The sequence below is a fragment of the Alternaria arborescens genome, assembly GCF_004154835.1.
Source record: "Alternaria arborescens strain FERA 675 chromosome Unknown contig_18, whole genome shotgun sequence".
In the NCBI taxonomy this organism is placed as follows: Eukaryota; Fungi; Ascomycota; class Dothideomycetes; order Pleosporales; family Pleosporaceae; genus Alternaria; species Alternaria arborescens.
The window spans coordinates 291,389-316,972 of record NW_021167873.1 but is presented as its reverse complement, the minus strand read 5'-3'; the positions used below and the strand labels follow the sequence as shown (position 1 = coordinate 316,972).

The 25,584-nt window shown below is 50.1% G+C and overlaps 13 protein-coding genes across 13 annotated transcripts; 5 read left to right on the top strand and 8 right to left on the bottom strand.

The window, feature by feature from the left end:
• Nucleotides 1-48: 48 nt before the first annotated feature.
• On the bottom strand, nt 49-1,755 carry AA0111_g7795 (hypothetical protein; the record flags this gene model as incomplete). The annotated part of the gene is made up of 2 exons (XM_028654171.1): nt 49-1,046; nt 1,095-1,755. The coding sequence occupies 2 exons, from the start codon at nt 1,753-1,755 to the stop codon at nt 49-51; spliced, it is 1,659 nt and encodes a 552-aa protein (XP_028504574.1).
• A 474-nt stretch (nt 1,756-2,229) lies between these two features.
• On the top strand, nt 2,230-3,137 carry AA0111_g7794 (hypothetical protein; the record flags this gene model as incomplete). Its single annotated transcript, XM_028654170.1, has 5 exons — nt 2,230-2,257; nt 2,311-2,420; nt 2,475-2,669; nt 2,716-2,812; nt 2,866-3,137. 5 exons carry the CDS (start codon nt 2,230-2,232, stop codon nt 3,135-3,137), a joined length of 702 nt encoding a protein of 233 aa, XP_028504575.1.
• A 137-nt stretch (nt 3,138-3,274) lies between these two features.
• On the bottom strand, nt 3,275-4,567 carry AA0111_g7793 (hypothetical protein; the record flags this gene model as incomplete). Its single annotated transcript, XM_028654169.1, has 1 exon — nt 3,275-4,567. One exon carries the CDS (start codon nt 4,565-4,567, stop codon nt 3,275-3,277), a length of 1,293 nt encoding a protein of 430 aa, XP_028504530.1.
• A 921-nt stretch (nt 4,568-5,488) lies between these two features.
• Nucleotides 5,489-6,418, top strand: AA0111_g7792 (hypothetical protein; the record flags this gene model as incomplete). The annotated part of the gene is made up of 2 exons (XM_028654168.1): nt 5,489-5,808; nt 5,881-6,418. 2 exons carry the CDS (start codon nt 5,489-5,491, stop codon nt 6,416-6,418), a joined length of 858 nt encoding a protein of 285 aa, XP_028504569.1.
• An 822-nt stretch (nt 6,419-7,240) lies between these two features.
• Nucleotides 7,241-7,444, bottom strand: AA0111_g7791 (hypothetical protein; the record flags this gene model as incomplete). Its single annotated transcript, XM_028654167.1, has 1 exon — nt 7,241-7,444. The coding sequence occupies one exon, from the start codon at nt 7,442-7,444 to the stop codon at nt 7,241-7,243; it is 204 nt and encodes a 67-aa protein (XP_028504570.1).
• A 1,139-nt stretch (nt 7,445-8,583) lies between these two features.
• On the top strand, nt 8,584-9,462 carry AA0111_g7790 (hypothetical protein; the record flags this gene model as incomplete). Its single annotated transcript, XM_028654166.1, has 2 exons — nt 8,584-8,857; nt 8,909-9,462. 2 exons carry the CDS (start codon nt 8,584-8,586, stop codon nt 9,460-9,462), a joined length of 828 nt encoding a protein of 275 aa, XP_028504571.1.
• A 426-nt stretch (nt 9,463-9,888) lies between these two features.
• Nucleotides 9,889-10,908, bottom strand: AA0111_g7789 (hypothetical protein; the record flags this gene model as incomplete). Its single annotated transcript, XM_028654164.1, has 1 exon — nt 9,889-10,908. The coding sequence occupies one exon, from the start codon at nt 10,906-10,908 to the stop codon at nt 9,889-9,891; it is 1,020 nt and encodes a 339-aa protein (XP_028504720.1).
• A 378-nt stretch (nt 10,909-11,286) lies between these two features.
• AA0111_g7788 (hypothetical protein) lies at nt 11,287-12,522 on the top strand (the record flags this gene model as incomplete). The annotated part of the gene is made up of 1 exon (XM_028654163.1): nt 11,287-12,522. The coding sequence occupies one exon, from the start codon at nt 11,287-11,289 to the stop codon at nt 12,520-12,522; it is 1,236 nt and encodes a 411-aa protein (XP_028504719.1).
• Nucleotides 12,523-12,681: 159 nt separating this feature from the next.
• AA0111_g7787 (Pre-mRNA-splicing factor) lies at nt 12,682-13,899 on the bottom strand (the record flags this gene model as incomplete). Its single annotated transcript, XM_028654162.1, has 1 exon — nt 12,682-13,899. The coding sequence occupies one exon, from the start codon at nt 13,897-13,899 to the stop codon at nt 12,682-12,684; it is 1,218 nt and encodes a 405-aa protein (XP_028504714.1).
• A 247-nt stretch (nt 13,900-14,146) lies between these two features.
• AA0111_g7786 (hypothetical protein) lies at nt 14,147-14,981 on the bottom strand (the record flags this gene model as incomplete). The annotated part of the gene is made up of 2 exons (XM_028654161.1): nt 14,147-14,846; nt 14,923-14,981. 2 exons carry the CDS (start codon nt 14,979-14,981, stop codon nt 14,147-14,149), a joined length of 759 nt encoding a protein of 252 aa, XP_028504713.1.
• Nucleotides 14,982-15,469: 488 nt separating this feature from the next.
• On the bottom strand, nt 15,470-18,737 carry AA0111_g7785 (hypothetical protein; the record flags this gene model as incomplete). The annotated part of the gene is made up of 7 exons (XM_028654160.1): nt 15,470-16,683; nt 16,731-16,798; nt 16,852-17,125; nt 17,171-17,323; nt 17,375-18,295; nt 18,349-18,599; nt 18,658-18,737. The coding sequence occupies 7 exons, from the start codon at nt 18,735-18,737 to the stop codon at nt 15,470-15,472; spliced, it is 2,961 nt and encodes a 986-aa protein (XP_028504712.1).
• Nucleotides 18,738-19,373: 636 nt separating this feature from the next.
• AA0111_g7784 (hypothetical protein) lies at nt 19,374-22,841 on the bottom strand (the record flags this gene model as incomplete). The annotated part of the gene is made up of 5 exons (XM_028654159.1): nt 19,374-20,840; nt 20,990-21,026; nt 21,075-21,469; nt 21,520-21,987; nt 22,032-22,841. 5 exons carry the CDS (start codon nt 22,839-22,841, stop codon nt 19,374-19,376), a joined length of 3,177 nt encoding a protein of 1,058 aa, XP_028504711.1.
• A 1,002-nt stretch (nt 22,842-23,843) lies between these two features.
• On the top strand, nt 23,844-25,356 carry AA0111_g7783 (hypothetical protein; the record flags this gene model as incomplete). Its single annotated transcript, XM_028654158.1, has 2 exons — nt 23,844-24,177; nt 24,224-25,356. The coding sequence occupies 2 exons, from the start codon at nt 23,844-23,846 to the stop codon at nt 25,354-25,356; spliced, it is 1,467 nt and encodes a 488-aa protein (XP_028504718.1).
• Nucleotides 25,357-25,584: the final 228 nt, after the last annotated feature.

The window sequence follows — 25,584 nt, the reverse complement described above, 5'->3', positions numbered from 1 at the left end:
CATTACAATGCTGAATAAGGCACAGACGATTTATGTTCAAGTCACCCCTCAAGCGGAACCTGCACCATTGACTCTAGAGTCATTCAACGGGATAGTTGCACCCTGGGTATGGTGATGAGTCCGTAAAGAAACGAATATTGAGCCGCAGTATCGCAAAGCCCGTTGAATGCGCTTCGGAGAGAAGAGTAGATATGAGATGACACCCACAGGTGCAAGAACAACGAACGGAAGCCAAATACTCTGTGACGAATCAGGATCCAGTTCCTTCACATTCATACCGAACAACGAAGCGATGAGCGATAACGGCAAAAACAAGTATGCGAGTACAGTCAATCTTCTCTGATCATCTGCGCGATGTATGGCCTTCTGCGACTCACGCAGCATCGCTCCATTCAGTATCAGCCCAGTTGTTTCGGTGCACAGCGTAGTCAAACTTTCTGTCCGGTTTAGGAGCTCTTTGAAGTCAACCAAGATCTGCGACAGATCGTCATTCGATGGACCTCTGGATGTCGGTGTGGACGAGCCAGGGACTGTAAGAAGGCTGTTGGTGCTTGGCTCATTCGAGCGACGGAGCTTCAGTAGTGCTACGTTATGTTTCAGTCGTTGTTTGTGGTCCTCTAGCAATCCTTTGATGTATCGAAGAGTGTTGATAGCCAAGTCCATTGCTTCTGCTTCGATAGTATTCACATCTTGATCTTGTACGATGCCATAGACGCGGTTGAGAAACTGACACTCAGCCGCAGCTACCAGTCTGAAGATTTCGGGGATAAAGTTGAAGACATCGGATGATGTTGGTAGACCATGGGTAGTCATTCCTATATAGAAGGGCACTAACGATGCGACGTGACCGATGGCCTCAGAGGACAATGGTTCGCTATCGCATGGCGCATCTGGGTGATTGGTACCGATATCCATACCAGCAGGTCTAGGGACGATGACAGGCAGTGGTAGGACTCCGGTGATGGGATGCGTTGTATCGTGCGTACTGAAACATGGTGGTCCATTCTTTCGGTTCATCTCTAGCCCATTATCAAGAAGAACAATTGCTACCGATTGTCAGCATATAGTCGTGAAGTTTGACTATGGCAAAGTACCTATCTGGCTACCATTCCTCTTTCGAGTTCTTGTAAAGATGGAAATTTCGTGCTCAACGGAGAAAAGGAATTCTCCAAGCGTTGCGAACCGCCGAATTATTGTCTCCCCGGAAGCGGCACGGCCAGCGACCACATTCTGATTTTTTGTAACAATGTTTGCGTCCTTTTCGCGATCTGCCTTGATCTGATTCTGTGCTAGTGGCTGGGAGCGAGTGTATAGGGACGGCAATGTGAGAGTCAATATATCCGTGTCGGAAGACGGTAGAGACGGTAGATCCGAGTAGTCACGGCCAGCTAGGTAGCGGAGATGTCTTCGAAAGAATTCCGGATCGATCTTGTATTTGTCGCCCAGGGCGTCAAGCCATGCGGGGGAAAGTGATCCACGGACCAGAACTACTTCGTTGACAACACCGTCTGGCTCAGGATGATCGATAAAGCGTGTCAAACCATCTTTGAGATTGAAGTCGTATCTTTGCGGCACGCCGGTTCCTGGAAAGGAATGCACTACGACATGCGCAAATGAACTGCTGCCTTGTCTTTGATCCGGCTGCACACTGATGGATGCACCAAGACTCTGTGCCGGAGCTTTGAGCAGATAGCTTGCCAAATTCTGGTATTGTATCTTTGAGTAGAGCTGGGGCTGTTTCGGTGTTTTGGACATTGATTTCAGGCTCACACCGTATGTTGATGGTCTCCGGCCTCCAACAACATCTGTGCTGGCGCGACTGGGACTTCGGTATGTGGACATTTCGCCGATCGAATTCGTGGAACTTCGAGGTTGAAGAACACAAGGCTAGGTTACCAGGTATGTCAACCCGGTACACGGTAACGCGGCTCATGCATTTGAATACATTAGTACTCGCATCTGTCTGCCTGATTCGAGAGAGAACATAGCCCAGTTTTTCCAAGCGCCTTGCATAGTCTTCAGCTGGTGGCGATGTGCACGCGCGCTGAAGGGTGATCGCGCTAGCCGAAGGCTGTTTTGTGAGGCGTCTGGTCAGCGGGGCGGAGTCAACCCATGCATAGATACCCACCCTCTTATTTAGAGTTCAGGGCGTCACAAGAGGCTGATTTGGAGCACTCCTTCCCCCATACCTAAATCGTAGATATCCAAACCTTGCACAACCTGATCAACATGGCTACTCGAAACGCGCTCGTAATCGGTTTGAACTCCTTCCGAACACACTGTTTGTCGAGCGATCTAACATTTGACAAGGCGCAAATAGAGGTCTCGGGCTCGGCTTACTCAAGGTGTTCAAGGAGCATGGCTACAATGTGTTCGGCACAGTCCGCCCCCAAACCAGGGCCGACGCCTCTTTCAAAGACGTGAGTCACGAGATACATATGTTATGCAACGTCTAGGAGACTGACTGCGACCAGCTTGAAGCCACTGGAGCAACGGTATTCGATCTCGACTACACGGATGAAGAGAGCATCTCTGCAGCTGCTCAAAGTTACGGCAGCGACAAAGCTCTGGATGTACTCGTGAATTGTGCTGGGCTTGAGATGTACCCTGAGAAGTGGACAGATACCACCGCTGAGGCACTGATTGAAAAGTATCGCGTCATGACTGTGGTGGGTCAGACAAAAGTCACCTTGTATTCCTGTCTCACATATGCAGGGCCCATTCCTGGCAAGCAAGTACTTTCTGCCAAGCTTACAGAAGAGTAAATTCGGAAAGATAGTGAACATAACTTCCGAATGGGCGTCCGTCGCAGGTAAGAGCCAAGTTTCGGTCAGCCACCATACTAAGTTACTGATTCTCACGAAGATAACGATTGTGGGACGCACATCAGCTACCGAGTCCCAAAATCGGCTCTGAATGCACTTAGTGTATCGTTACATTTTGAGCTGAAAGCCGCCAAAGAGAAAATAGCAGTACTGCTTGTTGACCCTGGTGATGTGCCCACTAAACTCAGTCGATGGGCCGGAGACATCGATCTGAACGATTCAGTGCGTGGCATGTATGATCAGATCGAGAAAGCTACGCTCGAAGATTCTGGTCTCTTCGTGAATTGGAAAGGGCATAAATGGAGATACTAGTCCGTTAGTACGATCGATCTTGTTGCGATGATAGCACTATGTAGTCATGGCAATTGACTGATCGGAAGGATGAACATCGGCTAGAACCAAGTTGAAATGCCACTCTACATGCTACGTCATGTTCTTTTTTTATAAAATTAATCCGTCTGCAAGAACAAAACTGAAGCAATCGCCAACCCCTCGATTCCAGCTCTCAGAGATGGCTCAATCTCTGCTGCAAACTTGCTGTTATGATTGAAAGGTAGATCTCTGAGCGTTCCATCTTTCTCAGCCCTGTCATACTCGTCTCTTGGGGTGACACCGAAATTCCAGTATATGTACGGAATAGCTTCTTTGCCCGGAGGGTGCCCAAGAAGAACGAAATCATCTGCAGTGATGTCGAGATCCATCTCAATCACCTTAGAGGGAGCCTCATCACCATAGTACCGGCGCAAAGCAGTAGTGAATTTGTTAGTCGCGTCTGTGTCATTGTCGATGGGAGGACAACTTGCAGAAGTCACAATACGAGGGGTTTGTGGGGATTTTGCAGCCTCACATTCTCCTTCGATTATGCGCTTCACAGCTTGAACAGCTGTCTTCTGTACGTCTTCCTTAAACGATCGGACATCGACAGTGAAATCAGCAAACTCGGGTATAATGCTCGCATCGGTTCCGCCATGAAGATAGCCGCTTGTGATAGTACAAGGCTCGTTGAAGTCAATCTCCCGAGCATTGATCGTTTGTAACCGGGAGATGATACAGCTCGCCATCAATATGGGGTCGATTCCTAGGCTCGGCGTTGAAGAGTGTGTGCCCTTGCCATAGACGCGTACGGCCAAAGAGTCCAGGAAGGCAAGAACACGGCCAGGTCGTGTACCTATGGTGCCTGCCTTCGTAGGAACAGCATGCTGCCCTAGCACAATATCGGGAAGTGGTATCTTGTCGAAGAGGCCGTCGTCGATCATTGCTTGGGCGCCTAGAAGTCGCTCCTCATTTGGCTGGAATAGACAGATGAGTGTGCCGGACCAGGCCTTGCGTGTTTCGTGTAGAAGGTTGGCCGCACCCAATAAACTGGTCATGTGCATGTCGTGACCACAGGCGTGCATCACTGGCTTGATCTGACCATCTGCGTCAAGCTGCTTGACTTTACTGGCATACGCCAGCCCTGTCTTTTCCTCCAATGGCAATGCATCGAGTTCTGAGCGGAGTAATACTGTCCGTCCCGCTCCGTTTTTCAGGATGCCAACAACTCCATGACCACCGATGTTTCGCTTCACCTCGTAATTGAGAGATTCCAGGTGGTCAGCGACCACCGCTGCAGTACGTGACTCTTGCGTAGGAAGCTCCGGATTTTGATGAAGATCTTGATAGATCGCTCCATATTGATCCAGCGAAGGGAAAGAGTCCTTGAACAACTGTTGCCACTTCTCGAAAGATGGGGAAATCTGCATGTTGCTTGGAGAATCGAAAGGATAGACGAGTTGTTCTTGCGGCCTCTCGTGAGTTTGACTTTAGGATAGATCTGAACGCAATTGAAGTACACTAGAATGGCAAATGATCAGACCAAGGCTGAAGTAGCACATGACCTGATATCCTGTATTTTATTCTAGGCACTGAGAAAGTAGTCATAGTCGTGGGAACATGCATAGCCTAGACGTCCGGTGAACATTCTGCTAGGGGGCCACGATCGCAGTGAGGCAACGAGGGGGCATGTCATTGGTCCGGGTGCATACCTGAGCGCGACCTCCCTAGGCGTGTACCACCAGGACGCGCGTGGCTGCTCCAGCACCAGCGAGACTGAGCAAGCTCATGACTTTGACAAACAGCCGAAGACGAAACGGGAAAGGTCGCTTGATGGACAACACCACACAAATTGTGTTGAATGCGTGGCTGTTTGTCAATTGAACGTGTGGCTTGGATACGATATTGTGCGTTCATCGGTGTGTCCGTTTGCGTACCAAAAGTCACATCTACCCCGCACGGGCCAAATACTAGAGCTGGCGCCTAGCTTGGCGCCCGCCCCCGCCCAGCCTGATCTCGGAAGTGGTGTTGCCGGTTGCCGGGTCGCCCTTTTTGCCTTCTTTTCAAGTTGCCAACCAAGATGTGTTTGCCTGCAAACAACGCCTGAAAAGCAAGGATTTCACTTCGCTGCATCGTCATGCATGTAAGCACTAAGATTTTTTCGAATATCTGGAGTCACCTCCGGACCAATGACCGTTGCCACACAGATCAGGCCGCCCCAGGAAGGCCCGAAGGCAATTCTACACACTCCTAGAAGTCACTTCCCTACTTCGGGTCTGCGAAAACTTGGTATTAAGATACAATGTAGTTTTATTCACAATGCTTCGAGTGGAAGATTCTCAACATGCACAATGGCCGCTACTTACGGGACACTGACTTTTCTTGAACGAGAATCATGGCCGTCTCACGAACGCCCTTATGAACTTCTTTACAAGCCATCAGACGGCAATTTTCCAGTCTGCAACTACAATGTAGTACAGGTTCCTGATGTGCCTATCCACGACTTGCGTCCTTTGAAAAATACGTTGTCTCTCGATCGTGAGGGCTTCCTGGTCTCTGATCTCAACACGACGATGCAGTATGATGATTACTTTGACCAAGAAAAGTTGAAGATGAAGTACATGCCGGAGATTAAAGCGTATCTCAAGAAGGCTTTGGGCGTCCGGTCAGCGTATGTGCACGAGTGCGTCGTAAGCAGTCCTGGACCGCGATACAAATAGATCACTTGAGCTAAGTCCGCTAGATTCGTAGGTCTGGTGATGGCGAAAGTGGACATTCAGGCAGCTTTGGGCAACCTATCCCAAACGTTCACACTGGTTAGTAGAATGGGGATTCGTAATACTGGTATTGACTATTCAGATTACACTCATGACTACGCGTTGGAGCTGATCGAACAGCTTACTGGAGACAGAGCTCAAGCTCAAACAATAAAGGAGTCGCGGATTCAGATGCTGAAGTGCGTTACTCGAACCTGGCAAGGAAACACAGAAAAGCTGACAGGCGTTAGTATATGGAAACCTCTTCGAGGACCTCTAAAGAGCTGGCCGTTGGCCCTCTGTGATCTTCAGACCCTGAATCGGAATGATGTTACAGCCTTCGATGAGGTACACGCGAAGGCGGTCCTGGAATCACAACAAGTCGTCTACAACCCGTCTCAGAAGTGGTACTACCTACCAGATCAACAACACAACGAGATCATTGTGTTTAAGTCAATGGACAGTGTTGCAAGAGGTGAAGGTTTGGCTCGCCCACAAATCTTAATGATTAAGGACATGGACTGACCGAGATTAAGTCGCTCACGGTTCTTTCAACGACCCTAGATGTCCCAGCGACGAACCCGCGCGCGAGAGTATTGAGCTGAGGGTTCTGGTTGTGTACTGAAGATGCTGTACGCCATGCTCCCTCGAGTACGAATATTCACGATAGAGGTATTATCTACCTTCACCCTCATACTCACTGTCGCACCCAGTATATGCTAGCGCTAGGATTGGTGCTCTGTTGATGATGTATCATAGCATAACATAAGTATCATGACCAGAATGACTCTCCAAGCTCTTCATTCTGACTCTATGCTCGCCAACTGGAAATCTTGACCGCGTAACTTGAGGTCTTTCAAGATAGTCCATCATGGTTTGATTACGTGGCAAGTTGAGTGGAAACATTGGTATTTACATCAGAACTCATTTTGAATCAAGCATCGGTTATCGCGCATATGTTTACGTTGATTCTGTTATGGCTAGATTTACACATCGGCTTGCCACGCCTAACCAAGATTGCCATTCACTCCATCTCGTGGAATAGCGATGGCGCAGAACAGGTTCAAAGACAATCACAGTACTCACACTTTCAACGTATGCGATGAAAGACTCTCGGATAAGATTAAAAGCATGTATAAGATTCTCATGAAGCAACAGTATTTCATACTCAAGATATTTGCATTACGTTATATTACCTAACACTAGACCGGAAACACACTGTTGACACTCCTTGCACTCAGAGCCTCAGCCTTCCCATGTACTGGCTCAATCTATCGACCAAACCTTTAACTAAACCTAGTTAGCCAAGACGTAAGATAACACACTCCTGGAAACTCACCGGTAGTGTCACTTTGTCTGCTCCGTAACCTTGTTCTCAGCGACCTCCATGACGAAAGACTTCATATCGTCCAGACGCATAACCTTTGTGCCATCGGCGAAATTGCTGTCGTGGGGCAGAGCTCCTTTGGAAGCGACGACAACATTGAGGTTGGGGTTCACAAAGACATTGTTTGCCGCTGGCGGCCAAAATGCTTTCCATGGCTGACTCATTGTCAAGAGTCGTTGGTCTTCAAAGCTTGAGAGGTTGTGAATCCGGAAACTCAGAAGATTCAAAGTGAAGTGGTAGTGTAATATCTTTGTGCCTCAGGCCTAGGCACAGGCCCTTTTATGTTTGGAGAATGAGGCTCAAAATCATGAGCTAAGGTCGATTTTGACCCGTGGTCTTGTCTTTCCCCTCTTTTCTCAGTGCCGCGCTATCCTGCTGCACGGGGCACACGGCCATTCCACAAGACTCGAAGCCATGCAACTATATTGACGACTCCGTTGGTCGAATGGAATTAACCCCGCACGGTTGAGCGCTGCCCAAGGTTTCAGTGAGCGATCTAGATGCCTTCGCTGTATGCTCCACACACTCCACATAATCACGCTTGCGCGTACCCACTTGGAAAACGCCATGTACATGTCAGATGTCCTTTACGTCAAGATACGAAAACTGGCTACTGAGTTGTATTCAATACGAGCTATGTATGATTTATCCCATATACTCCTCAATGATGGGTGTCTCAGCCTGTTCATGTTCGAATGTTTGTGCAAGCTGACATGACATCGAAAGTTGGAGAGATCCTTTTGTGGTTTGAGAAATACGGAGGTCATATTCACGAAGCAATTCGAATGGTTCACAATGCTGAGTTTGGATATCATCACATTGCCGGAGGTGGAAGCATTGAAGCCACGGAGGCTGTGTGCTATTGTCCTTTTGCATTAACTCTTTCCCACCTCAATGTCACACGCGATGCACCAACAAGCATACGAAACCACTTAGAGACCAGCATATGCTCGACATTGCAGGACGATCCACGGATCGAGGCGACTACGATCGCTACCTTCTTTCTCATGGAGCAGCGACTCGAGGCCGAAAGCAGCTTCTGGTTCCCGTATATACGATTACTTCCCGATATGGAAAGCATGACAACGCCGCTATGGTTTAATGACAACGAACTCACCTTTCTCAAAGGAACAAACTTGTTTTCCAACCAAACACCCTTTGAGCAAACATCGTTAGGTCTTCGACAAGAAGCCTATCGGAAGCAATGGCAGCTAGGGGTGCAAGTACTCGAAAGTCTAGGAGAGTCCAGGGATCGCTATAGTTGGTGAGTATCTGGGGACAGCTATAACCCTTCGATTTCTCAATGCTGCTAATGTTGGTCGTCCAAAGGGATCTTTTTCGATGGAGCGCGACTATATTCTCGTCGAGATCGTTCGCCTCAGATCTCTTCACTGCTGCTCGGACGTCCAACGCGACATCTCCTATCTTGTATCCTGTGTTAGACATCTTCAACCATAAACTCGGAGCGCAAGTCAGCTGGAAATTCGAAAGAGGCAATTTTACACTGTCTTTGCAGACTACCGTCAAACAGGGACAACAGATCTTCAACAACTACTCAGCGAAGGGGAACGAAGAATGTACGTGCTTTGCGTGTGTTGCTATGAGAGTATATGCTTATCATACCACAGTACTCTTGGGATTCGGCTTCTGCATCCCAGACAACCCACACGACCGTGTCGCCGTTCGGATTGGCCAAGTGGAACCGTTCGTTCATACAAGATTACGCAAGACTCTCCCAGATCATTGGCGATCAGAGCTTTGGAAGTCGGAAGAATCTGTCTTCTACATCTCGCTCAAGCTACACAATGGCGGTGAACCCTCAAAAGCCCACGACATCCCAAAACTAAAATGTCTGGAACATATTCCTGCGGAGTTGACGAAGTCAGTTTACATTATCGTCGACGCATACGCGGAGAACGTGGTCTTCGAGAACGCGTTCGTAAAATCGAAACAAGTGTGGGCAAACACTGTTGATGTGCTACTCACTACTTTGGAGAGAAGCCTCCAGGAGATTCATCAATGGGATAGCGAGTTGACAGACTGTACAATGACTTCGGGAGCAAAGGCTGCGTCAGTATACAGAGAGGGACAGATGAAGATACTGCAAGCAGTAACCTCTGAACTAAGGGCGTTTCTAACTCCCCTTCGTACTGGAGCTATTAATATCCTGGACTTGTTCTGAGCATCGCTCTTTGATATGTGAAGCGGGAGCTATATGAGGTCACCGTGCGTCAAGCATATGTATCTGGACTCGAATGGTATCTTATATGATTTATATGCCTTGAGAACTGGTGTTAGACCGTCTGGCGTCCATGTTGTCTACTGTCTACCTGTGAATCTCCCCGTTCTCTGCGAGAGGCCACATATACCCTTAGCCCTCGTTCTCGGCTCCTCAAACAGCTTGTATATGCCGTTCGCGGTCTCCACCCATCTATTAGAGGACATGATTCTATATGATTACTATTTACTCCCTGAGGGTGCCTTACGAAGATGTCTTCGAGTTCGGTGTCCACAAGCACTAGTTCACAAAGAACTCATTTCCTCGACCGTCATTCCCTCCTAATCATTTCTCTCAACAACATGTTGCTTCAGTCTGTATTTACATCATTCAAATAGAGCGATAGGTGATTATGCTCTCCCTATTATCTGTTCCTCCAACCTTTTTCCCGATTCCCCTATAGTCTTCCAATTTCTGGCACGAGTCAGTGGTAAAACACACCAACCACTTCCTCGGCTGATCAAAACCGAACCAGTCATCGTCTTCTTCCACAATGTCTACTCCAGGTTTCTTGTCTCGCGACCAGAACGGAGTCCCGTATTTGCCACCGATCACTGAAACCTTCCATTGGGTGCTGTCAAAGTCTCCTATAACATACCGCATCGCCATCGCATCATGTGCGCTGTTTGACCACTTGACAAGTATGTTCTCGGGTTTGACATCCCCATGAACGAGCTTCAGGGAGTGCATGTGCTCTATACCCGCAGCTATTGATTGCAAGCAATCCCGGATGTGTACAGGATAGCCACGTTCGATTGCTTCCCGAAGGTTACAATCGTACTTCTCAAACACTAAGTTCAAGACACGCTCCTGGTCCATGTTAAGGTTGATGGTTTCGTTGCGGTACTTGAATCGGAGCACACTGCTAGTCTCCACACCGTAATACTTGCAAATGCTTTTATGCGGCTGCGAATCGAGTATCTGACAAGCATCAATTTCCCGCGCAGTAGTGTGCGCTACAAAAGTTGAGTTGAGGGCCTGCCAAAGATACCGACGATCTGGCTCCAGTATAGCACCTTGTTTCTTGTACACGTCCCCTGCCATATGTTTATGGGAGTGGAAGAGGTTATAACGAGGCAAAACCTTTGGATATAAGTTGGCGGGATCGAGTTCGGGAGGGGGCAAACAGGTTTCTGGATCTCTCCAGAGCGAAGGGTCAGTGCAGTCGGCCTGGCTGTTGGACATGGTGCCTTCCTTGATTGCGTGATACAGTCGTCCGTTTTGGTGAGCCAATACCCATGTCTGGGGGATAGAGTTCTCGTGGTAAGTACGGTGGCCTACTATTTGCATCCATGGCCATGGCCGTTCTTCCTTATCCACGCCCATGAGTTCGCCGATGAACTTGATCATAATGCTATGATCGATATTCTAAGTTCTCGCGGTCAATACTAAAGTTTTCAAAGTAACGGAAGCGCTCAAAGTGATTAGGAAGAAAACGCCAGGCTCGCAAGAAGAAACCTCGCACTATGAACGGTGTAATTGTCTTGTACCGTGACTATACAGCTTATCGATCTAGATACAAGGAGAGATGATTGAACGGTGCTAGATTCGTCGAGACGGAAAACACTGCCACTTCCGACATAGTGAAATAGTGAAATGCTGTGCTAACGATACTGCACTATTACGAGCCAACGTAGATTCACAGTACATACGCTCATTAAGTACACCAGCAACCCACAACTTGTGTCCTCAACTTCTCTTGTTGTGATCCCCAGGCCAAACAAAGCCATGGCTCCAGCGTCTCGTCCCCCTGTGGCGCGCAGCTTAGCGGAATCTGCGCGACCCATCAAGAACGGCCTGGTACTTCACGAAAGGCGAAATTATGATGGAACCATCCGAGCAATCTTTGATTCAACAGTCTTTCCCGACAGCCTTTGGTACGCAGAGACCGAAAAGCCCAGCGACAAGAGCGCTCCCGATCCCGACCCGTACACTTGGGACACACCGCCGCGTTTGATAAACATTTTAAACGTCCGACCGGCTTACACAAAGTTCACGATGACATCCGCCAAATACCTTAAAAACAACAGATTATATGCCAAAACAATGGATTATCTCCGCTACTCCACTGAACTATTCGGGACACCATGTTGGCTCAAAGACATCGTGATGAGGGAGATTGAAAACTGTGAGATGCTACGTAAACACCCGCATTCAAACATATGTCGATATCGTGGTGTAGACTACGACTTGAAGAGTAAACGCATCATGGCGCTATTGTTCCAGAAGTACGACATGACTCTAGGCGAACTCTTAGCTGAGAAACATACTTTTGATGCCGAAAAATGTCTGCAGGATATCAGACAGGGCATTCGACATATACACTCTTTAGGCTACGTACACGTCGACATCAAGCCTTCGAATATCTTTGTGGATCTCAAAATACAGCCCGCCTGTTTTGTTGTTGGTGACTTTGATTCTATGCAAAAGCAAGGCTCATATTTAAGATACAAATGTGGTACAGAGGGTTGGAGGTTAGAAAGAGCAAGACATGAAGACTACAAGGCGAATGTCGAGCAAGATTGGTATGGGTTAGAGATGGTAGAGGCGTACATCAGGGAGAACGGGAACGGGAAGCCAGTGAAAGGAAGGAGTTATCCAAAGACAAGCGATATTTTGAAAAGGGCGAAGAGGAAGTTTGAGATCGACAAGAACGCTAGAAAGAAGCAGGAGGAGGCGGAACAGGCGGTGGCGAAGAAGAGAGCGGATGCTGCGAAGAGGATTGAGGCCCTAGAGAAAGCTGACGTGAAGAGGGCCAACGTCGTGAAACAAGCTGAGGTCGCGAAGAAGGCCAGTCCTCCAAAATCCACCGCCCTCCCGGAAACTCGAACTCAGCAAGCACCAGCCGCGACCAAGAAAGCTACATGTGCCAGCAGGAAACCTCGAGAGGCGGCGAAAAAAAGCCTACCCTCGGCCAAGAAGAAGTCAGGCGCGCCGAAGAAACTGAGGATAGGACCACCGTAGCATTGTCCATTGCATATGCTGTGACACGCAAAAGAACGGGTATCAATTAACTATGCCTACGCCATGAGATGCTTCCTTGTTCCCAAAATTTGGTGCACCAATACATAGAATACATGCTTCTCTCTCAATCTCATTGACTCCAACATGCAAACCCCACACTCAATCACTGTCACTGCCATAATCCACAAGCGGCCCCGCAACAGGCGCAGGCCGTTTGTTGGTCGGCGTAGCCTTGAACCCCTTGAGCGCCGCCAGTGTAGACCCTGACAAAATGCCATTACCCTGCTGTGCAATCGAGCTCTCCTGTTCTTGGACGGTATTGTCGCCGTCTTGGTAGGCCGGCTCTGCACTCTCAATCATCATGCGCTCGCCCATACCGCCTGATTCCAATTGCTTGGCTGCTTCCCAGTCGCTCTTTTCTTTTGCGTACCATACGTCATCCGGTGCTTCGTAGCCTTGTAGACCAAAGCTGCCTTCGACCTTCCTGCGCTTCTTGCTCTCGGGATCTCTGCCTTCTAGTTCGGCGACGTAGGCTGCGGGAAGGGCTTTTCGGATCGCCTCGGCGGCTTGTTCTTCGATGCGGCGGGCTTCGCGTTTCGCGGCTTGTGGGTTGGGGTCTACGGTTGCCCAGCGGACGTTTAGGATTTCGTTGTGGTCGAAAGATTGGTGCGCCATTGCTTCTTTGGCAAACTGCGAGTTGGCTTCATTGGTGTAGGTAACGAAGGCTACGCCGCGGGCTGTGAGGACACGGGTTCGTTCGATTTCGCCCCATTCTTGCATGTGGCGCGAGACGATTTCCTCGATGTCGTCGGTAGGGTGGATGCGTCCGATGTAAAGGGTTCGGTTTTGTCTTTGGAAGGTTCCTACTCCACCCATATCGTCTCGGTAGTCGGCATGCTTGTCGCGCCCGAAGCAGTCGACGTTGCTTGGGAAGATGTCGGTGACAGTAGGCAGACGATGGAGGTACTCGCAGTCCACACCCTTGGGGCAGATACCACGCGCAAAGAAGAGGCAGAAGTAGGATCCAGGCGTCTTGTCGGCTTTGGTGTATCCGCTGTCCTTTGCGATGTTGCAGCGTCCCTGGGCGGCCGTCTTGGAGAGGTACTTGTCCTCCCTATCACCGCCAGACCACTTGTTGTACCATACGTTGTAGATGTTACCCGTCTGCGCAACTTCCTGGGGCTTTATCGTCGCAGGATCGACTTGTGGACGCGCCGGTCTCCGTTTGCGACGGATGATCTTCTTGACTTTTTTGCCCTCAGCATTGGTCGTGATGATTGTCTGTTCTGTCGTCGTAACAAGCTCGGTCGACGCGGTCGGTTCGAGAGATGTGTCTGCTGCGAGCGACGTTTCTGTGTGTTCTTGTACTTCTGTCATGGTTGTGATGTTGGAGTTGTGGTGAGAGATGTCGCGCCGGAACTTTCGACATGCGACAACCTTGCGCTAGCGTGCGGCTCTCGACGGCACGTGACCGGGTTGCTTCACCACCTGGACTTCCCATTGGATGGCTTTGATTTCAAGCCTCAGCATTCAAAACTCTATGCACAAACTCAACACTTGAAATATCATCATCGAAAATCTCTAAATATGCCAGATGCCATTTCTCTGCATCTACAGACCCCTCTCACTTACTCGTAGTACTACTCATCTTGATTGCTCCATCAATCTCCACAACAGCTCCATTAACATACCGTGCTCCTTCTCCAAACAAGAATGCAACAACATCCGCCACTTCTTCCGGCTCTCCCAATCTCTCCAACGCATTCCCGTTCCTCATCCTCTCCACTGCCTCGCCTCCCTTCACGATACCCGCATTCGACGGCGTATCAATATAGCCCGGACATATAGCATTGACCCTGATTCCCCTGGGACCAAATTCCAGAGCATGCGATTTCGTCATGCCGATCAGCCCGAATTTCGTCGTGCAGTATACGGATTGGAAAGCTGAACCTCGTATGCCGGATACACTGCTCACATTGACGATAGCGGACCCACGACTCAGATACGGAAGACAGGCCTTCGTAACAAGAAACACGCCCTTGAGGTTCGTATTGACGAGTTTATCCCAGTACTCTTCACTTGTGTCTTCTAGCTTTATGCTCGTGGGATTCACGCCAGCGCAATTGAAAACGTAGTCCAATCGACCCAGTCCCTTGACGGTGCTGTCAACGAATTCCTGAACCTCGGCAGCAGAGCTCACGTCGACTCTCCGTGTGAGGGTGGGTGTTTCGCATTCTGAAGCTACGGCGCTGAGGCTGGGGAAGTTGACGTCGCAGAGGGAGACGGAGGCACCGAGGGAGGAGAGTTTGAGGGCAGTTGCGCGGCTTTTGTTCGTGTTAGTGGGATGCTCATACTTGGGTATGCGAGAGAAGAGGAGAGGGAAGGAAGACAGAGATGTACCCGATACCGCTTGCAGCACCCGTAACCAGGACGACTTTATCTTGGAATTCTTTCGACATGCTGCGTGCGAAGTTGTAGAATGTACGTCGCGATACTAAGACGGGCTGAGAATAGGTTGCGGATTATACTCGCACGCGTACACAAGCGTGGTAGGCATGACGACGGTTGTGATGATGGATGTTTGGGGTAAAGGTGGGGTGAAGTGGGATGTACTGTACATGACTCGAGTAACGGAGGAGCTCTTGCATGATAACCTCCACCTTCCTGCAGAGCCTCACAACCACTGCGACTATTTACGCATGTAGTGTAGGAATTCGATTTAGCAATATCTCAGTCAATATCCCGAACGTTTGAACCTTCCTGTAGTGCCATTCAAACAGTACATTCATTTCTCATCCAGTCATGCCACTCGTATCTATGAAGACGAACGAATCCAGAACACCTTGCAATGCAATCATAAATCGATTGTCCCGCCAATAATTACACCATGTAGCCCAAACGCAACCATGTCAGTGTGTTTGCCTTCCGCCTGTAGTGATCATCCAGCTCATGAATGATTTGGGTGCGTTTTAGACTCATGTTGATGCGTTGCAGACTCATTTTGGTGCGTTGGCCCTGTTCTTATGGTAGCTCGGGATCTTGACCTTTCGCCTCCTCGCTCTCGATTTCCTCGTTCTTCGTCCGAGTGCGTCTTGTCCTCCAGTCTTTCTGCATCTCGTGGGTGCAGACCGCCACCCTTATCCTTCTGATTGTCACTTTTGTCATCCTTCTCCGTATTCGAGGAACCGTTCGGTCTGTTGTCGTGCTTTGAGCCGCCACCACCATCTAGGATTAAGCTGCGCACTTTCTTGACAAGGTCGTCTACCTTGAACGGTTTGGAGATGACATCGTCCATGCCGGCTTCACGCATGCTGCTTGTCTGTGCTTCTCGTACGTTTGCAGAAACACCCAGGATATGACTATATCCAGCCTTGCCCTCATCTTGTAGTTGTCTGATCTCTTTTGTTGCAGCATTACCATCTTTTATAGGCATTTCTTGGTCCATGAGTATACAGTCGAAATAGTTGCGATCGTCGGGGCCGTTGTCTGCCATCTGTCCACGCTCGGACACTGCCTCGATTGCTTCCTGGCCGTTATTTGCTGTAAAGACCTGAAAACCGCGGGACTGAAGCTGCCGCCGGAGGACCTTCTGATTGATCAAATTGTCTTCGACAAGAAGGAGAGTATGTGTGGATTCAGAGCGTTTATCGCTCTGAGATCTCGTGACTTCTAAAGCGTCGTCTTCTTGCCGTGATGTTTCGCCTCTCCTCAAATCGGGCAGCGTTTTTTCCATGTTTGGTTTGATTGTCTTGATATCTTCTGTGGCCTTCTCCGTCTCCTTGTAGCGCGCGTCTTCGTTCGACTCAGGATGTGCTTCTGGTCGATCTTCTACCGGTGGATCCTTAAGTGAGTTCTCCATATCGTCGGTGTCGACACCGTGATGACTGGCTATTGTTTTTGCTTCAGGGCGTTCGTTGTTCCGTTCTTTGATGCTCGAGAGATTCGAATTTGCACGACTGATCCCTGGGCGAGATGGTCGCGACCCTGATTCGCCTGGACGGGAGGAATGATTGGAGGTTTCCGAGTTACTTCGCGATTGTCCCGACGGTCGTCTCTCCTCATTTCCACCAGTCGCGCGACGTACTTTGAAGAAGAAACCAAAAGTTGAGCCTTCCCCCTCTTTCGAACTGACGCCAATGTCTCCACCGTGTAATGTGCATACTGTCGGCGAGTTAGCTATGAAGTAACTGGGGTGGATACTAACACACATTTGCGGGATATGAAAAGACCAAGACCTGAGCCGCCGTATTTTTCTTGTGTTTTCGGTGTCGCTTGTCTGATGTATGATTAGCGTCGGGGACATACTGTGTCCAGGAGCGCGCGTCGTACCTAAAACGCTCGAATAATTTGGCTTGACCTTCTTTGCTGATACCTATGCCAGTATCTTTAACAGCTACCATCAAGTACATAGCGGCCCCAGAACCCCATTCCGATGTCATGGTTGAATCCAAATGGAATGCTTCCTTCTCTTCACTAAAGTAAATGACGTTGGGTGGGTAAGATGTAGGTCGCTCGACTGACGCGCCCATGGATACAGTGATGTTACGGTCGCCATTTTTCTTGGAGGTGAACTTGATGGCGTTGGTTATCAGATTGACCAAAACTAGAGATGTTACTAATATTCAATGGGATATTGGGTAGTCCTTACCTTGCTTCATGCGATTGAGGTCGGCGACAACAGTATCCATTTTCTGTTCCTCATATGAAACATCCATAGCGTAGTGAAATGTGATGTTCTTCGCTTTGAATTCGGAATGGAAAACTCGAAGCGCTTGGGAGAATTCCCACTTAGGCTTTGTTGCTACAGTAATTCAGCAAGCGAACGACATAGCATAGTTGTGGGAACACTGACGTCGAGGTACCAAAGACAACATCATAGAGTCGAGCTTGGAAAAAGATAAAATGTCGTCTACAAGAGTATTCTGGTGTGAGACGCAAAGAAGTATAGTGTCGGCAGCATCCAATATATCGGCTACCTGGTCGCGAACGTCTTCGTGATCGGCCCCAATCTCTTTCGTGATTTCTCTCACTTCTTCGGCCAAGTGCAAGACAGCCGAAAGGGGATTTCGAATTTCGTGCGAGACCATGTCAATAAATCTCTCCTGCTGCTCCTTGCGATCTTTGGCATCATTGGCGGCTTTCTCTTGAGTTAGTTGGGCCTGTTTAATGTCGGTGATGTCGATGACGGCGCTAATAAAACCGGCGTTTTCCTCCTCACTCAGAGGCTTCAGCAAGAACAATCTCCATTGCTCTCCCTTGGACTTCATTTCTTCGGGCTCTGCGACATCACATCTAAACTCTATTTGCAACTCAGTACGGCTTTCGAATGCCTTGCGATAGGCGGTCATGACATCTTCATAGTCGTCAGGGTGTATGCTCTCGGGCCACGAGCGAAACTCGTTGCTTCCTTTGTTGGTTGTTAGTTTAAAGAAGCCGTCGTTGACGAAGATGGCTTCGGCGTCTTTGTCAAGAATGGCCAGTCCATTGGGCAGCAGCTCGGCGAAGCGCTGAAACATGCTGGTCGACATGGAATCGGCCTGCTCCATGTCTTTATGCTTGCTTTGCTGCTGAGATTCTTTATTCTTAACTTGTCTTCCTGGATGCTGTCGCGAAAGTTCGTCTATGCCCTCTATGGGCATGTAGCGGTCCACGTTCTGATTTTCGAGGAGTTGGGCCAGTACACCCTGTCGTGTGCCACTTTCGTCTAGGATAGTGCTGAGGAGAAGCTGCTGGTTCTTTTCCTCCGCGAAGTTCTTGAGGAAAAACCTGGCGGCTAGACTGTCAGTACGTCGCATAATTTGTACATGAACATGGTGCGATGCTTACCTACCTTGACCGTTCGTCCTCTCAGCACCGTCCGCAGCGTGCCGAGTGCTTCATGGTTGTAACTGTCGCGCGCGCGCGTGGCTTGACCGTCAAGACCACCTCTAGCCTTCTCCCAGGCCAAGTTGTGGATGACTATCATGTCCTTGCCCCAGAAGATGGCAGCGCAGTGGGGCATAGGCAGCACGCATGTGTTGACGAGACATGTCAACGCAACGGGCCACGACTCGCGTGCGCCTATGGGTGTTTTAGTCCTGGGGCTGTCAGTACTGGCACACAACGAGAGCACTTGTATAGTCGTTGTCTTCTCACCAGTCCTTGCGTTGCAGGTTCTCCTCATTGAGATCAAATACTGGCAAGCCCGTCGCAGATAGCTTGTCGAGGTTCTCCATGGCGCTGGTTCCGGGGAATGCGCTCGGCGTGTCTCAAAGCGAAAGCAGCTGGTGGGAACAAGCGTGCTTAGAGACGGAAGATCAGTGTGACGTCATATCATGGCTCAAAGACCACGACCTTACGGGTGCGTGCCTGTGAAGAGGCGATTTGAGACCAGGAACGTCGAGTTGCACTGCTGAGGGCGAGGAACAGGGCACATGAGGTAGCAGAGTCTACGCGGTCTAGACCGGCATATCGCACTCGATTGCGATCTCTGCAGCGCCGTGGGTGCTGGCAGAACATGCATCGGGTGATGAGCTGAACATCATCGCCGATTGGGGCATGTCAGTCTAACTTTACTGGGGATTCGCGAACGGCAAGATACGTCACCAGCCTAGTAATAGATTTTGACATGAAAATACTATAACATGCATGTGTTGGTAGCCATTCCCTGCAAGACACAATAGCGGGACGCCTAGCCCCGCCTTCGCCTCTGAGCAGCTGAACGTGGCACTATGCGCCTCACAAACCACGACAAGATTAAGAAGCAGCGAAACAACATCCATAATACTAAAAAAGCGATTGTCCTAGTGGAAACTAACAACCTTGTCATGCGCTCGAGTCGCAATGATGCCCGCCGCTCCATCTATACCCAATTAGAACTGCGCGACGCCTTCCCTCTCACAACCCGACAAGAACTGATTCCAATCCATGACTAGCCGGCGGCCAGCCCAGGTACTCGTGCTAAACTCGCCCCCCTCATTGCCGTAGCCACTATCGCTCGCGCCGTCAAGACCGTATTCATAGTCCACGTCTCTCTCTAGCTCTCCGTCATCTTTTATTTCCTTCTCGACCACAGGACTGGCTTCCTCGACTTCTCTGAATAGCCTCCTTGCAGCGGCAGTCTCTCCTACATTCGCGCCGCCGCACCCAAATCCGCAGATGCGCCGGCCACAAGGACGCCAGAATCGGTACTCGGCGACTTGAGGCTCAGAGAGAGGGTGGACGCCCAGAAGGCCCGAGTCGATACTGCGGTTGGACGTGTAGAAGAGCATGGTACCACAAGGATCAATGGGTGAAGTCGCTTCAGATTCCACTCCGTTGGCGATCGGGAAAGACGGACACGCTGTTTGACAATACGATGCTGATTGCGAAGAACGGATAGATGAAGGCGGAGAGGCAGGGTATGCGCAGGGAATGCGAGTGTTGGTGTGAAACTCAGGTCTAGAACCTGAATTGCGCATGGAATTGGGCGACAACTCCGGGAAACCTTGCTTTGCAGCCATCTTCTTCAGCATGGCGGTACGTGGGGATACACATCTTAGTAGACTTGTTGGAGGAGTTGCAAGACCTTCAATACCCTGCGACGATGCTGATGGAGTGCGGCAGCCATTGCGTGTTTCCGGTTTCGTGAGAACCTCATCAATAAGACCCATTTGTGGTGAGCACTGGCCGTATCCGTCCAAGTCGTAACGGCGAGAAGGCCCGCATATGTTCGAGCTGTTGGTACTAATTGGGCTCACCGTACGCACTGCGGAGCTCAGAGCGCGAGGTGTTGCAACCCCGCTTCCAGCATCGGATGCGGGTGAAGGGTAGGTTTCTCTTGCAGTCAAAGTAGGAGATAATGGTGTAGGAAAGCCCGGATATTTCCTTCCGACGTCTGTCAGAAGTGATAGGTGCGGTCTCATAGGACTGGGCTGAGGCAACGCAGCGCTCAAAGCACCCATATCGTAGACAGGGCAGCTACTAGCGTACTGCGATGGGCTCACAAAGCCATTCACAGATCCATCAAGTGAACCCACCCAAGAAGGCAGCCGGTCATCTTCGTCCGTTGGCGTGTGCTGGAAGCTGCTGTTTGTAAAGAAGTTCGTAGGACTTGTAGGACTGTTGTTATTACTGCAGCTGGAGGACCCTTCACTCGTGATTCGACGTAAAGCTAAAGCCGTAAGAGCGTTCATCGGCTCCGCTCTGGAAAAGCGAGCATCATCACACGACCAGAGTCCGCCATACAACTGCCACGGGAAATTTTGAAGGAAGTGATCTTCTGGGTAGACATCGTATCCGAGGGTACGAGCACGGAAGAAGGCGTACACGAAGCGACAGTCGGGGAACTGACGAAGCACCTAAAGAGAAGATCTTTAGTGAAAGTCATTGTAAAAGAAAAATGGGAGGCATGGAGGAATCGTAGAGGCGTAAGCGTTCGACTGTGCATTTGACGAGTGCCAAGTAGATAATTATATAGGAGTAAAGGCTTGGAGATGGATGCTCATACATCCCAAGCAGGAAACAAAGGCGGTGTCGCTGTAAGCCTGCGCAGAGTCAGCATGTAATAATCAGCTATCGACTAGTGGGCATACATCAAGATCTCATAAGCAGCGTATTTCCTGAGCTTTCCAACGCCACGACGATATGCATGCAAGACTTCAGGTCGAGCTGTCCTGATATTCTTTCGGCCAAGCAGCTTATGCATAGCAGGGCTCGTGTGGTACATGGGATCGTAGACTACCAGGTTGCATGAGCCGTTCAAGTGACGCTCAAAACCGATGACGCTGATAGAGTGACCTGGTTGTTGAAGATAGATGGGGGGTAGAAGAGTTTTGTTAACGTTAGACCCATCGCTGGCGGCTGCTCGGGCAAAGTATCGCTCCATGGCGGCGAGAAGTAGTTCGTGGGCTGCAACGTCGCGGTCTTTATTGTCGCTGAACTGCTCGACAGCGCAATTAATCTCGGAGTTCAAAAAGAAAGCTTGAGCCTAGACCATGTCAGTGGGACACAATGAGGCATAGGGATATAGGTTATTACCTCAGGTGTGCCGATATACTTTCTAGTATCACGTATACCGCCAGTTTGAACACGGCCAATCTCATTGATTCCTTTGTCCCAAGCGTCTTCAATATGGTCTTGCATTTTCAGAACTGTTGGGAGCCGCCCAGGAAACTCTTCGTAGCCCTGAGCCTTTGCGCCTTGAATGTAGGATAGCAACATTTGTATATTCCGATAGCCACAAAAGCCACCTTCGTGGGGCGTTTTGCCAACATGGAGTGTCGACGGGTGACAGTAGTAAGCTTGTTTGACGGAACGATCGAGAGCGGATAGTTGAGCAAGGATGGGTATAATGCCTGGCGTCTCGTTTTGCACCTGGTCATGCTTGATGAGACGGCCATCTCGGCCAATACGGTTAACCGCAGTGATCTTTGGACCCGCCTCAAGCTGGTCGTGCAGCCACCTAGGCATTCGGTTCTCCCAGGCATAGGGTCCGAGCTCGGATTTCTGGAAGAGTCAGTTATGTTTTACTGTCAGGACGATGAACTAACCCCCAAGCGGGCACTTTTGATTGGCGGCTTGATGGTTCGGTCAGCTTTCGCAAAGGGGTTGAAGCCTAGGATGCTCCTTCCAATAGTGCTCTTCTCGCTATCATTGGTATCACGCCTCTGACGATGGGTGTGCCTCTTGGATTTGCGGCTATGAGCCTCGGTCTTCAACGTATCTGACAATTCTGTGCTGAGACTTCGCTCAGATATTGTTGTCTTTGCTCGGCTCGCATGTGAACGACGAGAGGAGGTCGAGCTTTGCATAGTAGCGGATGAACGCCGAGAATGATACTTGCCTGTAGTCTCGTCAAATGATAAAGTTTCTGCGTTGTGGTATTCGATATGGTCGTTGAAGTCAGAGAGAGGAACGAGTTCGCCGCAGTCAGGATCAGGGCACTTTACAGCGCTTTCCTCTTCTTCGGAGTCGTCAGAGGAAGGCGTGTCCTCGGTGTCGTGCTGAGTTGAGGAAGGTCTAGGGACCAAGGTTGGTGGTAACGGCTCAGGGTCGTCTTCGATCACGAAAGGAGAACCCTCAGTATGCGCTTGCTCAAAGTGTAATTGAAGCATGTAGTCATCTTTTGGAAGCACAGTGAACTTGCACATGGGGCACTCCAAAAGCTCCATCTGGCTCATCATTCCTGTGCAGGTGAGCTTGCGAACGTGAAGATGGCGGCCAGCACTTCCTGGTCTCAGACACGTGGAGTGAGTGACGGCGTGCGGCGTCTCGTTGTTCACATGTATGGAAACTGTCACCTTATGCGCAGGCGGTTGATTCTGCCGTGGTAGTCGCTGTTGGCTTCCGTGGCTTAGCATGACGAACGCGGTGCAGACGCACATGAGACAGCAATCTACAAGTTTGGCAAGAATCACACATACTGAAGACTGCCTTATAAGATAAAGACGTTGTTCGCGAGGGAATGACGATGTTGGCGGTGAAGACCAGGCAAGACTGATGTGAAGAAGGTGCGACGCTCGTGTACAGCCGAAAGATGCAGCCAGTCGAACACGCCAAGACGCGTGACGCGAACTCAAACCGATGCAAATTCAGTGCTAAGATATGTTGATGCCATGTCGGTGTGAAGACGATGGATTTGTTGCTGACAAGTGGGTCACAGCGAAGCGGTCAGCCTCGCACGGCATTGACGGATAGAAGAACTGGAACGCTCGATGTTGGCAGCTTTGCAAACGCCCATCTTGGACGAGCATGCGAAGTCTGAAGTGCGACCATGTCTGATAGTGAGAGGGTGCATACATGATGGAATTTGAAGAGTCTCGTCGCCTACGTCATGACGTCGCCAAGAGCCGCCCAAGGATAGCATCTACCTCGGATTTGGCGTTGCCCGCAAACTTTCCTTCCCAATGCTGCTCCGGACGCTGTGCACACCTCGCATCGCCAGGAGACACACAAATCGCATACAATGGCGACGAATACCGCTGCGATGCTATTCTTCAGCCAACTCGGGCGATCCGCCATGGTTCCAACAGCTGCAGAGCGAATTGCTGCAACGAGACGTTACTCATATTCGTGATCAACTCACCTACACGCACGGGATCAAGCTCTCGCAAACATTAGCGGGATTTTTACCTCGATCATGGTGCCGTTCCCTGAACTACAGTGGCTCACCGATGGCTTTTGGGGATCACTTGGTATGGTTCAATCCGGCGGAGGCGACCTCCAAACTACTTCCAGATGGGACAGACGCAACACATAGCCCAGGCGAGCCATGGGTGCGGCGCATGTGGGCTGGCGGCTCGATACAGCTGAAACCTAATGGTTATCCCGACTACGCTCGTTGCTGTACAGCAGGCACGGTCATGGCTGGTACAGAGCAGATAAAGCATGTACGACTACATGGAGAGGGCGATACCGCCAAGATCTTTGTCACAATCGAGCGGCGCTTCGCAGGCCTTGAAGACGCAAAGAGAGGCGTCGACAAAGGGAAGGATGGCAAGAGAATACCGGGCGTCAGTGTGCACCCTCAAGAGGCCGGAGGAGATCTCACACAGCAATTGCGCGCTAAGGTTGACAATGGCTGGGGCGATGCTGTTCTAAAAGAGGAGCGTAACCTGGTCTTTTTCAAGGAACGTACCGCTGCAGAACTCGAGGCTGTCAAAGCTGGTCAAATGGCGACTGTCAAGTACTTAGATCGTACGTATCCTCGCAAACCATTGGGCTATCTACTGACTGTTAACAGCCCCTGGAAACCCCGACTTTTCACACACCCTCACACCGAACCGCGCCCTTCTCTTCCGCTTCTCTGCTCTCACATTTAACGCCCATCTCATCCACCTCGATCGCGACTACGCTCGCAACGTCGAGGGCCACCGTAATCTGCTAGTTCACGGGCCGCTTTCATTGACTCTCATGTTGAAAACGGTGAATCATTACGTGCACCAACAAACGAAAGGGAAGCAAGTTTCAGAGTCCATAGAGTATCGCAACCTAGCACCGCTTTATTGCGACGAGGAAATGCGCATATGCTGTTCGGAGAAGAAGAAGTTGCAGAATGGCAGTATATACGATGTATGGATTGAGGGGCCTACTGGTGGTGTTGCTGTCAAGGGCACTCTTCGCACCACAACAAATGATGCTTGGACGAAGAAGGATACCGGCATCGCCCAAACACATAGCGCCACACCAACCGATGAGCTGAAGACGCAATGGCCTTCATTCAAAAGGCCTGAACACCCTAAGCTCAGAAGGAAGTTACTCAACACGACCAACAGAGCTAGGAAGATGGCTAAGAGCTCTAAGAATGGTACTCAGGTTCACGTCGCATCAGGGGACAAGCGGCCATTGCAAGACTCGCCGGCGCCTCCAAGCTCAGAGCCTACGACAAACCCTGAGACCTCTGCAAATTCCGAGTCCTCGACAAGTTCTGAGCCTACTACTCAGAACCAAGGTGAGATTCCAAGCCAGTCTACTTCCAGTGGAACTACCTCTCAACCACCGTCTAGAGAAGTAACTTCCGCAACCGCACACGAAACAAACCGAGCATACCGCCGCAAACGTGCCCATAACACCAAAGCCTACAATTTCATCACCCTTCCTCCCAGCGAACCGCCACCTGCCCGTGTCGTCAACTCTTACACGCCCGTAAAACCGACGCTATCGGTACGGGCGAAGGAGCTTTTGCGCCGTGCCCGCCGACGTAAGCCAGCCAAGATTAAGGTTGATCCTATCCCGTTGGTGCGCAGATTTGATGCGAGGCCGTATGCTCCAGATCCTGTTCGGACTGCTGCGAGGCATAGCAGATATTCGAGAAGAGGCGTCAGGAAGATGGAAAAGCTTAAGATTCGCCACGTTGCTTTGCCTTCTGGTCGTTAGACAGAAAGACGGAGGGTGGTTATAAGACGACACATAAGAACGTAAAGAAAATGAAGATAAAGTATGGCATCTATGGAGCGTCAGTTACACATGAATGACCCACCTTCGCCAGCCATAAGATCTAGCCTGCGACCAAGGAGCTTTTCTCGACATTCGGCAAGTCGTGTACAATGAGTATGTGGCGATGCAACGATCATGGTCGCAACAGAAAAGAAACGAGTCCATGGA